Source organism: Salmo trutta, chromosome 19 (genome assembly GCF_901001165.1).
Source record: "Salmo trutta chromosome 19, fSalTru1.1, whole genome shotgun sequence".
Lineage (NCBI taxonomy): Eukaryota > Metazoa > Chordata > Actinopteri > Salmoniformes > Salmonidae > Salmo > Salmo trutta.
This window is the reverse complement of record NC_042975.1, coordinates 41864229-41880703: the sequence shown is the minus strand read 5'-3', so window position 1 is coordinate 41880703 and position 16475 is coordinate 41864229. Positions and strand designations below refer to the sequence as shown.

At 41.5% G+C, this 16475-nt stretch overlaps 1 protein-coding gene across 1 annotated transcript; it reads right to left on the bottom strand.

Annotated features, from left to right (window-relative positions):
• Positions 1-3342: 3342 nt before the first annotated feature.
• On the bottom strand, positions 3343-15753 carry LOC115154597 (short transient receptor potential channel 7). Its single transcript, XM_029701000.1, has 12 exons — positions 15036-15753; positions 8665-9427; positions 7214-7396; positions 6664-6828; positions 6316-6532; positions 5892-6134; positions 5143-5407; positions 4788-4983; positions 4267-4488; positions 4081-4167; positions 3876-3951; positions 3343-3741 (listed from the first exon to the last, which is right to left on the bottom strand). The coding sequence occupies exons 1-12, from the start codon at positions 15425-15427 to the stop codon at positions 3602-3604; spliced, it is 2949 nt and encodes a 982-aa protein (XP_029556860.1). The 5' UTR covers positions 15428-15753; the 3' UTR covers positions 3343-3601.
• Between the last annotated feature and the right edge of the window lie 722 nt (positions 15754-16475).

Sequence of the window (16475 nt, the reverse complement as noted above, 5' to 3'; positions counted from 1 at the left end):
TGGTACCCCATGTATATAGCCAAGCTATCATTGCTCATTGTGTATTTGTTCGTATTGTTATTTTTTATTTTGCATCGTTGGGAAGGGCCCATAAGAAAGCATTTCACTGATATTTTACACCTGTTGTTTACGAAGCATGTGAAAATTAAAATTGGTTGGATTTTTACAATTAGTATTTGGAGCCCTAGGGCTACGTGATCAGAGATTCAATTTGTCGTCTTTGAGAAACTTAAACAAGCAAAAAGTTGGTTGTATTTATTTAGCGTTTATTTAGAAAGTATGGATTTCCGCATACGACGAAGGGCATGCATCTGCAGAGGACAAAAATGGGTACAAGGTAGGTGTTTAATGATTTATATTTTTGAATTATTGACCTTGGGGTGAATCAATGCAGTCGGAGCTAGATTCCACAAAACCTGGTCTCTGCTCTGATCTGTTGGTGAAGTACATATATACAGTGCTGTGAAAAAGTATTTGCCCCCTTCCTGATTTCTTATTTTTTTGCACAGTCGTCACACTTAAATGTTTCAGATCAAACTAATTTAAATATTACACAAAGGTAACCCAAGTAAACACAAAATGCAGTTAAGTGATGATTATATTTATTAAGGGAAAAAAAGCCATCTGAACCTTCATGGCCCTATGTGAAAAAGTAATTGCCCCCTAAACCTAATAACTGGTTGTGCCACCCTCAGCAGCAACAACTGCAATCAAGCATTTGCGATAACTGGCAATGAGTCTTTCACATCGCTGTAGAGGAATTTTGGCCCACTCTTCTTTGCAGAATTGTTTTAATTCAGCCACATTGGAGGGTTTGAGCATGAACCGCCTTTTTAAGGTCACGTCACAGCATCTCAATCGGATTCAAGTCCAGACTTTGACTAGGCCACTCCAAAACCTTCATTTAGTCTTTTTTAAGCCATTCAGAGGTGGACTTGCTGGTGTGTTTTGGATCATTGTCCTGCTGCAGAACCCAAGTGCACTTCAGCTTGAGGTCATGAACTGATGGCCGGACCTTCTCCTTCAGGATTTTTTGGTAGAGAGCTGAATTCATGGTTCCATCAATCACAGCAAGTCGTCCAGGTCCTGAAGCAGCAAAGCAGCCCCAGACCATCACACTACCACCACCATATTTGACTGTTGGTATAATGCTCTTTTTCTGAAATGCTGTGTTACTTTTACGCCAGATGTAACGGGACGCACACCTTCCAAAAAGTTCAACTTTTGTCTCGTCAGTCCACAGAATATTTTCCCAAAAGTCTTGGGGATCATCAAGATGTTTTTTGCCAAAAGTGAGACGAGCCTTTGTTGTTTTTGGTCAACAGTGGTTTTCGCCTTTGAACTCTGCCATGGATGCCATTTTTGCCCAGTCTCTTTCTTATGGTTGAGTCATGAACACTGACCTTAACTGAGGCAAGTGAGGCCTGCAGTTGTTGTGGGTTCTTTTGTGACCTCTTGGATGAGTCGTCGCTGCGCTCTTGGGGTAATTTTGGTAGGCCGGCCACTCCTGGGAAGGTTCACCACGGTTCCAAATTTTCTCCATTTGTGGATAATGGCTCTCACCTTGGTTCGCTGGAGTCCCAAAGCTTTAGAAATGACTTTAACTCTTTCCAGACTGATAGATGTCAATTACTTTGTTTCTCATCTGTTCCTGAATATCTTTGGATTGCAGCATGATGTCTTGCTTTTTGAGATCTTTTGGCCTACTTCACTTTGTCAGACAGGTTCTTTTTAAGTGATTTCTTGTTTCAACAGGTCTGGCAGTAATCAGGCCTGGGTGTGGCTAGTGAAATTGAACTCAGCTTTCCAAAAAATGTGATTAACCACAGTAAATTCATGATTTAACAAGGGGGGGCAATTACTTTGTCACATAGGGCCATGAAGGTTTGGATAGCTTTTTTCCCTTAGTAAATAAAACAATCACTTAAACTGCATTTAGTGTTTACTTGGGTTATCTTTGTGTAATATTAAAATTTGTTTGATCTGAAACATAAGTGTGACAAATGTGCAAAAGAAATCAGGAAGGGGGCAAATACTTATTCACAGCACTGTACACCTGCACTGTATCGGCAAGATGTTGGCTAGAGTGTATGTTCCAATACCAGAGTGGGCACACTCGCTATATAACGCTAAACAATTTTTGTGAGAAAACTATCAGTAGAGTTGAAAATGCGATGCAAACCCATTGTATTTTTTTATTCAGTACATGGAAATGTAATAACACAAGGTATTCTTATGTGCTCTGTCATCACGTACAGCTTTTTATAGAATTTGATGGAAACACATCTCAGGTGCATATTGTTTTTATGCAGACTTTGTCATACGATTATTGTAATCTGTCACCAATTGGATGTAAACATAGCTATTGAGAGGAATAGTAATGGTCTTTTTTTTTAAGGTACTAACTCCGTCATGGAGCTTATGGGGAAATTAATGTTTTTTTTTGTTGATAAATGCCGTAAATTAGGTCTGTGGTAAACACCGGCTTAGATCTTACACGTTTTGTTCTATGAGATTATCTTCATCAGCTAATGTCACTTTGTGCATTTTTAAGCATTTATGTAATCCAAAAAAAGCACAAGTCCTCATAATTTATAAAGGTTGTGTTAACTGAACTGACTGATATCTCATAGAACAAAACGTATAAGATCTCCTAAGCCTGTGTTAACCTCAGACCTCAGACCTTATTTCTGGCATTTACCTCAAAACCTTATTCATTCCCCATTCATTTTCCCCTAAGGAATTGCTGAACGAACTAGATGTAACTTCTTTCAGGTTTTTAGGACTATAAGCTGGCGATCTAGATCTACATGTTGATCCTCACTTGTGTTTTGTCTTATTATACTAATGTATTGTTGAAAGCCAGATTTACTAGATCTGGAGTATGACAAGTTGAATACAGTACTATTGCTTCTTTAATAAAGTTATGTTCAGGATGACATTTCTCTTGGGAGATTGTAGGTAAATGTGTGTATTGTTTGCAATGGTCAGTTTGGGCTGCTGGAAGATATATTAGCTTGCCTTGTTCATCATTCATTTGAATTTCCTATTTCATGTTTATTGATAAAGGACATCATGCCGCTTATTTTATAGCAAGTATCACTTACTCCTGATTCGACGCACGCCGATGCTCGAACCTATGACCTCTGTCTTGCTAGCACATGTAGCCGCCCTCCTAAAGCATCTTACCAGTCGGCGCTAAACGAAAAAGCTAGCTATTCGGTGGCGCAAGTGGGGACATTTCAGGCTGAGGAGTGTGCTGCAATAGCATCAATAATACAGGGAGGCCTACTCAATAATAATAATAATTTTATTTAAAAATGTCTAAATATTTCAATACAAACATTTTTTTTTTTACAAATGTAAAATACTCTTGTCTACACACATTCATCAGCATTCCGCCTAGGGTATCCTACTGCTTTACGGGCAGAATGATTTAATGTGAATATCTATATTTTTTAATATAGAGGAACACAACTACAGCTAGCCTACACTACACCTCAAAGTGGAGTGCAATCCCAGAATTTAACAGCACACTATGAATCTAAGTTTTGAAGCTTTTATACAAAGCTCTTATACAGAGAACACCCCTCAATTCCCATCAGGGTTTCTTGGCATTCTTGCTAAGCTTGTCACCAAGCTGTTGGATCAAGTCAGCGAGTTCCTCTGTGGCCTGAGACTTCTCCTCCAGGAGCTCATAGCGAAGGCTGGAGATGTCCTGCTTGATCTCCTTCAGCTCACCTGCAAGGCATGCACCACAGGTTATTGATCACTCAATCCACTACAACTCCACGTCACAGCCTTGCAGCTGTAAGAATGATGAGTATTCCACAACCGCTTTGTGATCTTACATAATGGATATGAATCATTCTCACCTTCGTTGATTTCGTCATTTTCACTGTCAACCTGAGCCTTTAGCACGTATCTCTTAATAAGCCTCTTCATCAGTTTCTGTCAAGAAAATAGAGAGAATCGGAACTTTAGAGACAACAGTTCAGAATGCAGCATGTCTGAATATCGTCTGATCTAATTAATAATTCATTAGCTAATTAATCAAATTGACTGGTATGAAGGAAGTACCTGGTATCGAGTAGGATGTTTGATGGGTTTCCTAATGGTGAAGTCATCCTGCCCTGGTGTCCTGGTTTGAGGTCTGTACTGATTAAGCTGAAATGGAACAGAAACCACACACCCATTAAAATTTCATTAATTAAAAAGGCAGATATAGAACTGGCTACAGCCTCTCCCTAAAAGCCAACTTCTGACCTTAAATCGCAAATTGATCATGGCTGTCTCACGCTGGTTGTCATGGTGACGAGCTTTGGCCTTGCACAGCCTCACCAGACAAGCCCTTGTGCGCAGGGCTAGGTAGTAGAAGGACTTGGGGCTGGGAACCAGGTTAAATGGTGGGGGCAGAGTACGCCCCTCGTCAAAGTAGGATAGCCAGAGTTTGGCACGGGCAAACTTCCACTCCACATCAGCATCCTCCTGTTGAGATTGAGACAGACCATGATATAAATGGAGAGTAGTGATAGGTGAGGGGCAATGACTCAGTTTGGAGCACAATCATACAATTAATCTAATATGGTCTGATTAATTTATCATAACTGCTCACAACAGTGTACTCACAAAATGGTACATGAATACAACATGAACATAACAGTATAATAACTCACCCATACTGTAAATTGACATAATTCCCCTCTGACCTCAAAGCATTGATTATCGACTATATATCTCCTGTGAATTCCCTAGTGGTGTTTAGGCCTATTGGTTCCTAGTCTCACCTCAATCTCCTGATAGGAGTGATTGATCATTGCAATCAGCATGTTGAGCAGTACGATTACCATGGTTACATTGTAGACGCCAAAGAGAACATAACCAATGTTCTCTATGAACTTATGGTCATACTTCAAGACCACAGAGATAACCTCGGACAAGCCGAAGATGGACCAAAATAGAGTCTTAAAGCTCTCCTCCACCCTGTGAACACACATAATCAAACAAAAACACACACGCGTGCAGACGCACACACACACAGACATTAATAAATAACACACAAATGAATACATAGACATACATACATACATACATATCTACTTAAAGCACTTAATTTACAGGAACAGGCAGGAGGGCACTTACGTGGTGAAGGCGGGGTTGTACTTGGCACCAAGGTAATAGGAATACAGATTGAACATGCCAATCATGAAAGCCAGGAAGACCATTATGAAGATGACCATGAACTTGAAGATGTCCTTGACCGTCCGGCCGAGGGAGATTTGAAGTGGGCCGAAGCTCTCATTGGCAGGCAAGATGTAGGCAATGCGGGAGAAACTGAGCACCACTGCAATGGAGTACAAACCCTCGGAGATCAGCTGAGGGTCAGAGGGTAACCACCTGTTCCTGGCTGAGAGAGAGAGAGAGGTTGCTGTTAAATGTCACATTGTGACCTGGGGACTGACTATCAGGTTCTATGACATTTTTGATAAAAAATGTGTTATTCACATGGAATTGCTCATTAGGTGGTACTTTACATGTGAGACTCTAGAAACATCTGTGCAAACACCTTTTTATCTTGGCGCTAAATAAGGTTCTACCTGCAATCTGATCACACAGTACTGCGTATGTCAGTCAAAAATAATTGTATGTAAGGTGATATACTTATTTAGGCATGAAAGAGGAAGACATCACAAAACAGTTCTGAGATCTGGGACTTGAAAAATACTAATTTCCAAAAATTTTGCAGATAGAACCTCATAGTCCCAAGTCCTTGATTTTTCATATCATAGGTTCCGGTCCTCTTTTTACATGACTTTTTTTTTATCACCGCTTTTTCAAAAGAATGGCCAGAGATAAAGCAATGTTATTATCATTCTTTAAGTGTCACTGACCATGGGTGTAGTATGCTACATTTGGTGGCAGTGAGGCGTTGCTCAGGTCTATGTTGGGCATGTTGGGCACATACATGTCCACATACAGCTGGGCCTCAGAGGCCCTCAGGAAGGCCATGAGCCGAGCCGTGAAGGATGCCACAAAGATGGACAGCATGCCAAAGTCTAGCACGTTCCACAGGTGCATGATGTACTCCCTAGGCCCATCAGCCCAGATCTCCTTACACTCCGACCAGATCATCCCTAATAAAGAGAGTGCTTTTCAGTAGGTGCAAAAGCTCTCTGTTTTGAGCATACGAGTGGTATGATTTGAATACTTTAAGATTTTATTCATGGTGAAGAGACAGGAACAAAGACATATGAATAGACTAGATAATAAAGTCTCTCCCACAAAAGTAGCTGTTTGAAAACCGGAATAAATTACCAAGCACCCAATTCATGATGAGCATCTCAGTCCAGGAGAATTGACTGGTTTTGACCCTGAACACCTGATGAGGGTGGTCTGTTATTGTCTCATTGGGAAGGTTCTTGACCCCTTCGAAGCGGTCCGATGCATTGATTACCAGTAGTCCAAGGAAGATCGTGAATGACACAGCATGGGCCACAAACTTCATGAAGGGACTGCGGAGAATCTGACCCAGCTGATATAGACAAAATCAACCACATAAATGGCAACCATCAACCTCATGATATAAACATATCACTATTTTGATAATACAAAACGTGTTAATGAGTGATTCTAAGAACACAATAGAAAGGGGATTGTGTGTACCTTACTGCAGGGCATGATCCAGTATGCGATGGCGAGGAAAGGAAGGCCGATCGCCACTCCCAGGACTGTCCAGCATTTGACCCCAACAGACTGCTGCCTAAGGCCAGCTAGGTTCTCATACCACAGAGTCAGAAGCTGCTGCTGGCAGTTAGGATGGGCCACAAACTACAGAGACATTATGAAAGATAACTATGACATACTACAACATTGATAACCATAGGCAAAGGGTGACTGCTTTGTCATACCTTGCATATTATTGTGTTGTAGAATCCATTGTTGGGTGTGAAACAGCTGTAAAACACGTATTTCATTTATATCCCGTTCCAGTTTACCTCTTAAATAAACCCTTTATAGGGAATGTGACGATTGGGAGAATGTAATCAAAAGTGTCTTTCTCATTGTGCTCTTGAGATCGATTGCTATTCAAATGTAAGACTATTAAAATCATGCTAGACACAATAACAGAGATGTACAAAGACAAACACCGGAGTTAGGAAACATTTAAAATAGCATGTTTGATTTCAGATTAAGGTTGAGTGGTTCAGCCAACCTTTTTAACCTCGTACTTAATGGCCAGTTTGACCCGGATGAGGCAGGGTCGACTGTGATCACCGGGCAGAGCTTGGTCCACATCCCCATTCAAAATGGCCTCCACCTCCTCCGTGTCTCTGCATAAGTCAAGCACTCCCACCACAAAGTCCTTACACTGCATGGACAGCTTCCTGTAGTCATTCTACACAGAGAGAAGAGAGCGAGAGAGAGCGAAAGCGAGAAGGATAGGGAGAGAAAGAAAAGGAGAGGAAAAGAGATGTGTGAGAATTATTTAAAATGAGGCAAACCCCAGGGGTCACACCTTTTGGTGAATTGTTAATGTCAGTCTCTCACTTTTTGCTCTACATGTAAAATATTCCAATAGAAACCTGGAAAACCACAGACCGTTTCTGCACTGACAAATACTGTGTATATTTTTTTATCTCTTTCAGGCAGGGTGTGAGTTTGCATGCCAATGTTTGTGTTGGTCACACATGGTTCTTTATAATGTGCATAAACTGTGTGAGCATGCATTTGTATGTCTTTCTGTGGGTGTTCCTCAGACAGAGGAGATACAGTATGTATCCTTGTGTGTGTGTGTCTGTGTTTATACCCGTCTATGTTAAACCTCCACCCAAACTCTTTGGAGAGGTCTGTAATCAGTATAAAATAACAGAAAGATTAGACAGAACTGTGGATAATGTTTTTATAAACAGTTCCAGGAGTCAGACTGGATATAAAAAATCCTTGATTAGATTTGTTCTCTTTTTTATTTATGTTTTTCCTTTATTTAACTAGGCAAGTCGGTTAAGAACAAATTCTTATTTACAATGACGGCCTACCCCAGCCAAACCCTCCCCTAACCCGGATGACGCTGGGCCAATTGTGTGCTGCCCTGTGGGACTCCCGATCACAGCCGGTTGTGATACTGATTGTCAGAATTTAATTCCTCTTTGAGTCGAGTTGCCTTATCTGCATGGGAGAGCAAATTGAATGTAAATACCAGTGAAAAGTTACCTTGCATTGCAAAAAACATGGCCACAAGCGCTACATAAATATGCTTTATATGCTGGATGCATGTTGGTGTATAATATGGGGCACAGTCTGACATACTGTACACTCAGAAATTACGATAATTTCTAACCGGTCAATGACCGATTTGAGAATGGGACCAATCTTCATTTCCTCACAGCGGGTTCCAATAATATTAGAGTGTGTCATTTGGTGAAATATGCTGTACATGGACTAACTGACTTGATCTCTTCCCAATTAATCATCTCTGTGAGTAATCAAAAGACAAAAAACAGCTCTAGGGCTTTCACAAAAATATCTGCACAAAGCTTTTAAATATTGCAAAATGAGTAAGAGGGGGGGAGAGCATGTGTGAGAGAAAGCAAGCCAATACATTACATAGGTGAAAAGGAAAGCCTTTCCTTCATCCTCAAGCTTGGTCTTTGTGTTTTTCCTCACCTTGAACTCAGTCTCGATGTTGGCGAGGCGAGCCAGCTCGTTGCTGAGCTCCAGAGCGGTGAATACAGGGTCCTCACTAGACAGGGACAGGTAGGCAGCGCTGGCTAACCCTTTATAAGCATTCATTCTGGAGCGGGAGTGGCTGAACGAGTCACGGCATTGCTTGTCATGACACTCATTACATTTACAAAAGTAATCATGGGGTTTCTCGATGCGTGCTCCCTTCATCAACAGAGTGTGCACTATCTCATATTCCTGGCAGTGTGCAGCCAAGATGACTGGGGTCACGTCATGGGAAAAACGTGTACCGTCTTCATCGTAAGCATAAAAGTCATCATCTCTTAGCTCCTGCTCCAGGGGGCTTAGGGTTAGGCGCAGCCCACCTCCGAATGCAGGGTGGGCCAGGATAGCCTCTACGATGCGCACATAGCCCTTACTGATGGCAAAGAGTAGACCATCACCCACACGCGCCAGCCCCTCCTTCTTCAGCAGCAGCTCTGTCACCTCCAAGTGCTCATTACCCACGGCCAACTGCAGTGCATTCTGGCCCATGTAGTCCACACAGTTGACGTTGAGGGTCTTGGACTCTTCCAGCATCTTACGCACCACTGGGATGTTCCCATACTCAGCAGCATCTAGGAAGCGCTCCTCCTCTGAAGTGAGACTGGTGCCCCGCTCACTGAACATGTAAGCTGGCCCACGGATAGCCTGCCGACGACCCTTCTCTCGCACAGTCGTTTTTCTACGGTGCATGGTCTCAACTCTGGATGGAGAAAGATGGTGACAAAAAATACTAGTTAGACTACAAGGAAGTTCACAGGAACTGAAGAGAAGAGTAAGCTGAAGAAAACAACATTCAATGCAGATGTTTATTTACACTTTTCCAAGTGATAGAGTCGGGAGTGCTTTAATACTTTTTTGTTAACTACAATGGCATGATTATGTAATTTCAGCATGTATAATACACAACATTCTTGGTCTACCGAGATTGTTTTACTAAGCCATTGGATGACAGGTGTTCGTCTCTATGGAGATAGGTGTGATCTGCATCTGTTGAATTCTGATGGCTTTGATTGACAGCCAGAGGTTTGCTGTGTGTGGGCCTACATTACTAGCTAAGCAAGATATATACTGAAGTTACTGATGGTGACTTCTGTCTCAATCCAGTCATATAGGGTTTGTATGCCCAGTTAAATAAATGCAGGCTCAAGATGTTCTTCAAGTAGCCTACACTCAGAAATCTGTAGAATCTGTTTCAGTCCAATGACAGTTACTGCAGCTACTTGGTATATGAAGCAGAAGGATGGGCCTGGGGAAATGTTACCGCTCTAAAATTTGTATAGGGGGCTATGGATGCAACGTCCATGAGCTCAACAGGATACAGCAGTTTTACACGTGTGGTTATATTATGTTTGTTTACAAATACTCAAAATGGGAGTGCTAGACATAATAGGAATATCATATAGCAGGCCTACCCATAAATAATGTAGTATCTCATAAATAATGTCGTAAGACAGGTGTAGGAAGACAGTTGTACTAAACTTAAGACGGATTTATAAATGATTATTCAGGAATCTATGGCTATACCATGGTCAACCCACACAGACAGTGTGGTGAAGAAGGTACAACAGCACCTCTTCAACCTCAGGAGGCTGAAGTAATTATGTTTAGCCCCTAAGACCCTGACAAATGTTTACAGATGCACCAATGAGAGCATCCTGTCGGGCTGTATCACCGCCTGGTACGGCAACTGCACCGACCGCAACCGCAGGGCTATCCAGAGGGTGGTGAGGTCTGCCCAATGCATCACCGGGGCATACTGCCTGCCCTGCAGGACATCTACAGCACCCGGTGTTACAGGAAGGCCAAGAATATCATCTAGGACCTCAGCCACCCGAGCCACGGCCTGTTCACCCCGCTACCATCCAGAAGACGAGGTCAGTACAGGTGAATCAAAGCTTGGACTGAGAGACTGAAAAACAACTTCTATCTAGGCCATCAGACTGTTAAATAGCCAGCCAGCCTCCGCCCAGTACCCTGCCCTGAAATTTAGTCACTGTCATTAGCCGGCTACCACCCAGTTACTCTACCATGCAGCTCAGAGGCTGCTGTCCTATGTACAGTACATAGTGCTAGAACACCAGTCACTATAATGATGTTTCCATATTGTTTTACCCACTTCATATGTATATTCTGTATTCCAGTCAAGGCCTATCCTATTTAACTATTGCTGTACATATACTATTCTTCCGATATACTGCACATTCTATCCATATACTGACCATATTGTCTATACAGTGAGGGAAAAAAGTATTTGATCCCCTGCTGATTTTGTACGTTTGCCCACTGACAAAGAAATGATCAGTCTATAATTTTAATGGTAGGTTTATTTGAACAGTGAGAGACAGAATAACAACAAAAAAAATCCTGAAAAACGCATGTCAAAAATGTTATAAATTGATTTGCATTTTAATGAGGGAAATAAGTATTTGACCCCCTCTCAATCAGAAAGATTTCTGGCTCCCAGGTGTCTTTTATACAGGTAACAAACTGAGATTAGGAGCACACTCTTAAAGGGAGTGCTCCTAATCTCGACTTTTATACAGGTAACAAGCTACCTGTCCACAGAAGCAATCAATCAGATTCCAAACTCTCCACCATGGCCAAGACCAAATATCTCTCCAAGGATGTCAGGGACAAGATTGTAGACCTACACAAGGCTGGAATGGACTACAAGACCATCGCCAAGCAGCTTGGTGAGAAGGTGACAACAGTTGGTGTGATTATTCGCAAATGGAAGAAACACAAAAAAACTGTCAATCTCCCTCTGCCTTGTGCTCCACGCAAGATCTCACCTCGTGGAGTTGTAATGATCATGAGAACGGTGAGGAATCAGCCCAGAACTACACGGGAGGATCTTGTCAATGATCTCAAGGCAGCTGGGACCATAGTCACCAAGAAAACAATTGGTAACACACTACGCCATGAAGGACTGAAATCCTGCAGCGCCCGCAAGGTCCCCCTGCTCAAGAAAGCACATATACATGCCCATCTGAAGTTTGCCAATGAACATCTGAATGATTCAGAGGACAACTGAGTGAAAGTGTTGTGGTCAAATGAGACCAAAATGGAGCTCTTTGGCATCAACTCAACTCGCCGTGTTTGGAGGAGGAGGAATGCTGCCTATGACCCCAAGAACACCATCCTCACCGTCAAACATGGAGGTGGAAACATTATGCTTTGGGGGCGTTTTTCTGCTAAGGGGACAGGACAACTTCACCGCATCAAAGGGATGATGGATGGGGCCATGTACCGTCAAATCTTGGGTGAGAACCTCCGTCCCTCAGCCAGGTCATTGAAAATGGGTCGTGGATGGGTATTCCAGCATGACAATGACCCAAAACACACGGCCAAGGCAACAAAGGAGTGGCTCAAGAAGAAGCACATTAAGGTCCTGGAGTGGCCTAGCCAGTCTCTGCCCTGGATTACCGACCTCTGCCTGCCCTTAACCTGGTGTTTGTCTGCCCCCTGCATGATTCAAACTATCTGCAACTGGGTATTATCCTGAGTTCTGATAGTTACACAGTAGGTAGTGTAAAGCAGAGCACAGAGAATTTTCAACCAACCTTTACTTGGTCATACTTCCTCAATTCCCGACTTGGAAGACAACCATCTTCTAAACTTCAATGTGTAGTTGCAAGGGGTTAATTTGAATTTAGAAAATGCTCTGTAATTAAATAAATGTTTTGCTCCATGAAGTAATACAACAATGTGTACAAATCTTCTCATTGATCGAGACGAGTGTCATCATGTAATTTGGCACTTTGCGGTGGACACCCACCTTTCTCAATCAATGAGAGAAGATTTGAAATAGATAAGATGGCGGCTCTATGCCCATCAATGCCCTTGTCCAGAGAATGCCCTTGTCAATTTCAAACTCTCAAAGTGTTTAAAACTCCAAAAACGGGTGATAGTGAATAATGTAGTTTCTTGGAATAGCCCTGTCTGACTTGAAAAATATGTCTCAATACACCATTTAAGGTGTCTTACGGAGTTTACATAAATCCAGTTATTAAGTTGCATTTGAAGAAAAACTTAAAATAATTAGGAGGTTGTTGCTTTAGATGATCTGATACTTTGGTCTATGAAAATATATATTTTAAATGTTGTCAATATTAAGAAAAATGTGTACTAAAAAAGTTTAGATTTTCCCCATCTTTCAAGAATCCCTGAGTACCAAGAGACAACTTTTTTTGGACAAGCTATGTTTTCAATATTGTTATGTTTCCATTCATTCTGATTATTTCCAGGGATACACAACATCATGAAATATATGTAGCTATGTTTGTTAGGAATAATAGTATACTTCCCTTGATGCTGTGGTGTAGTGGAGGGTATACGCAGGTATACCCACTTATTGTTTCAGTGGGCATACTCATTTCTTAATAATCCCCACTGATGCGTATCAAAGTAGTGTAGTGGAGGTATACGCCATATCAATTAATAAGGCTGATGGAACAGAGCAGACTATTTAGCTTAAAATGTTGATAAACTATTATTTCATCACATTTTAGGAGCAGCAATGGAGGTAGGCCTATGTACGAACGTTCCAAAATGCAATTTGCGGGAAAAACTTTATAAAATGCGCACTGCACATGCAAGCAGTTTCAAGGACAGAGATTGAAATATCCGTTAGAAATTTTGAAAGAGGGAAGATCTAAAGATGCAACCACTATCATGGGTTGCTAATATGACTATGAAATGACAATGAAAGAAAGTTGAAAGAAAACCAATAGAACAGGAGAAGGTATAAGAAGTCTTTATGTGAATGTATGAGGAAGACTTTATAAAATATTGCCGACACGTTTCTATGGTGGGATTTTGGCTATAGACAACTTTGAAGCAAGATAAGACATGCCTCATAATATGAAGTAAAACATCCAGGTTTCAAACAATTAAGGAACAGGAAAAATATAGCCATGCTAATGATACTCTATGCCTACCAGGCAGAATGATATCATGATTATTTGCGTCAATCCATTGGCCATCTGTTTTGCAAACTCCATCTCCTGTGCTACATAAACACTGCTAACTGACAACAGTGCTAGGTGCCTGTGCACTTGAATTAAAGGTTAACTACACTGAAAAATCTAAATGTCTTAGATTTTTTTCCAGACATCAAGAGTGATCTTCTGAGGAAGCATTGTGCACTGAGTAAGCATTGTGCATTGTGGTTTAAGCATTGTTATGGACAAATGTTGTTTTAAAAAGTTTGACATTAAAACTTCTTTGGGATCGGTGTACCGTCCACGGGACAGTTGAGCTAACGTATTAGCATGAGGTTGTAAGTAACAAGAAAATATCCCAGGACATAGACATATCTGATATTGGCAGAAAGTTTAAATTCTTGTTAATCTAACTGCACTGTACAATTTACAGTAACTATTACTGTGAAATTACACCATGCTATTGTTTGAGGATAGTGCACAATTTTGAACATGAAAAGCTATTAATAAACAAATTAGGCACATTTGGGCAGTCTTTATACAAACAGAAATGCAATGGTTCATTGCATCAGTCTAAAACTTTGCACATACTGCTGCCATCTCGTTGCCAAAGTCTAGATTCCACCTGGGCTTGAATAATACACTATGGCCTTTCTCTTACATTTCAAAGATGATGGTACAAAAAAATACAAAAAGAACAGTTTTTTTTCTTTGTATTATCTTTTACCAGATCTAGTGTGTTATATTCTCCTACATTCCTTTCACATTTCCACAAACTTCAAAGTGTTTCCTTTCAAATGGTATCAAGAAAATGCATATCCTTGCTTCAGGTCCTGAGCTACAGGCAGTTATATTTGGGTATGTGATTTTAGGCGAAAATTGAAAAAATTGGGCGGATCCCTAAGAGATTTGAGCAAAAACCTGAATAATAAAGAAAAATCTGAAACCTTTGAATTTCTGACTCAGGTGACAGCCTTATTTATCATTCAGTAGTAGACCTACTATTATCCTACTGAACAGTACAGCTTGGGTTGGCCTACTATTATCCTATTTGCACAGTACAGCTTGGGTTGGCCTGACTATGAACGACCAATATGGGAATTATCATTTCAGGTAATTCAGAGAGCATGTCAATGTTTGTCATATCATTTTTCACACAGGGCTCATTTCCATCGCTGAGCGGGCCGTTTGGGACATTTTCGGCAAAATTTGAGTATACCCACTTCACCAGGCACCACTACCTTGATGTAGTGATGATGAATGTAAAAACCGGCTCAACATTACCCACTCTCGGTAACATGATAACACTTCCTGATATTATTATGGTGGTTATTTACGGTGTCGCCCAACAAGTGTCGCACTTACGTTTTCTGAGGTGAGTTGCTGTGATCGTACTCAGAATGATCCCACTGGCTGTTGTAATCGTGCAGCCCGACATCTGAATTCCAAGGGATTTCTTTTACTTGAGACTGATATGCACCGTTGTGGTCCTCATATGTAGTCATCGAGACGATTTGTTGTTCGTGATGGTCGGCGTCACTGTACACCGTGTTATCATACCACTCTCCTCTCGGGTTCTGTCGTCGTCTGTACAAAGCATCCGGCAGAGTCATACATCGGGTTAAAATTGGGGGATTAAAAAACGGAGTGTCATCGACGACAGTGGATGGTAATGGATGAGGATCAACCTCCCACTGCTCAGATGCGCTCTCATGACAGTCTCTATTAGGTGGGGAGGAATGCGCTGCTGCCCTCATCACGAGTGATGGCTCCAGGTGTCTTTTACCTCTCGTCCAGTTCCAACAGTCTTCTAGTGGTTCTGAGTAGAAAGATTGACCAAATAGTTACCCATAAAACACTCTTGAGCAGTCGCAATAAAATGACAGAGAAAATCTCTCTCTCTCTCTCTCTCTCTCTCTCTCTCTCTGCAATTGATATACGTCTAAATATGGAGTAGGCTGTAATCCAATTCAATTGGGACCTTTTTGTCTGTCAACCAGTGGTAGCCTAATCAAAACGGGTTTTCATTTTTCTTCAACTCTTCTCTGAAAGGCTTGACATAATCTCAACTCCTGTGTGATCTGTAGTGGAGTAGGTACCCATATATAACATGTCAGGTGCACTAATTGCCGTCTGTGAACTGCCAAATCTTCTCTGATGAATTAGGGCTGTCTATTAAATCCCCACATCCTGTTGTGGGGCTTTGATCCACTTCAAAGGCGCAAACAGGGCTGTTCTGTAGTGCAGCAGGTTGCACATTATGCTAATCTAATGTGACTGCACACCATCCAAGCCAAAACAATTTTGTCTTTGCCAGAAAACATCAAATCAAATCAAATCAAAGTTTATTTGTCACGTGCGCCGAATACAACAGGTGTAGACCTTACAGTGAAATGCTTGCTTACAGGCTCTAACCAATTGTGCGAAAAAAAAGGTGTGTGTGTGTGTGGGTGTGTAGGTAAGTAAAGAAATAAAACAACAGTAAAAAGACATTTGAAAATAAGAGTAGCAAGGCTATATACAGACACCGGTTAGTCAGACTTATTGAGGTAGAATGTACATGTGGGTATGGTTAAAGTGACTATGCATATATGATGAACAGAGAGTAGCAGTAGCGTAAAAAAGAGGGGTTGGCGGGTGGTGGGACACAATGCAGATAGCCCGGTTAGCCAATGTGCGGGAGCACTGGTTGGTCGGGACAATTGAAGTAGTATGTACATGAATGTATAGTTAAAGTGACTATGCATATAAGATAAACAGAGAGTAGCGGCGGGGGAGGGCACACAATAGAAATAGTCCAGGTAA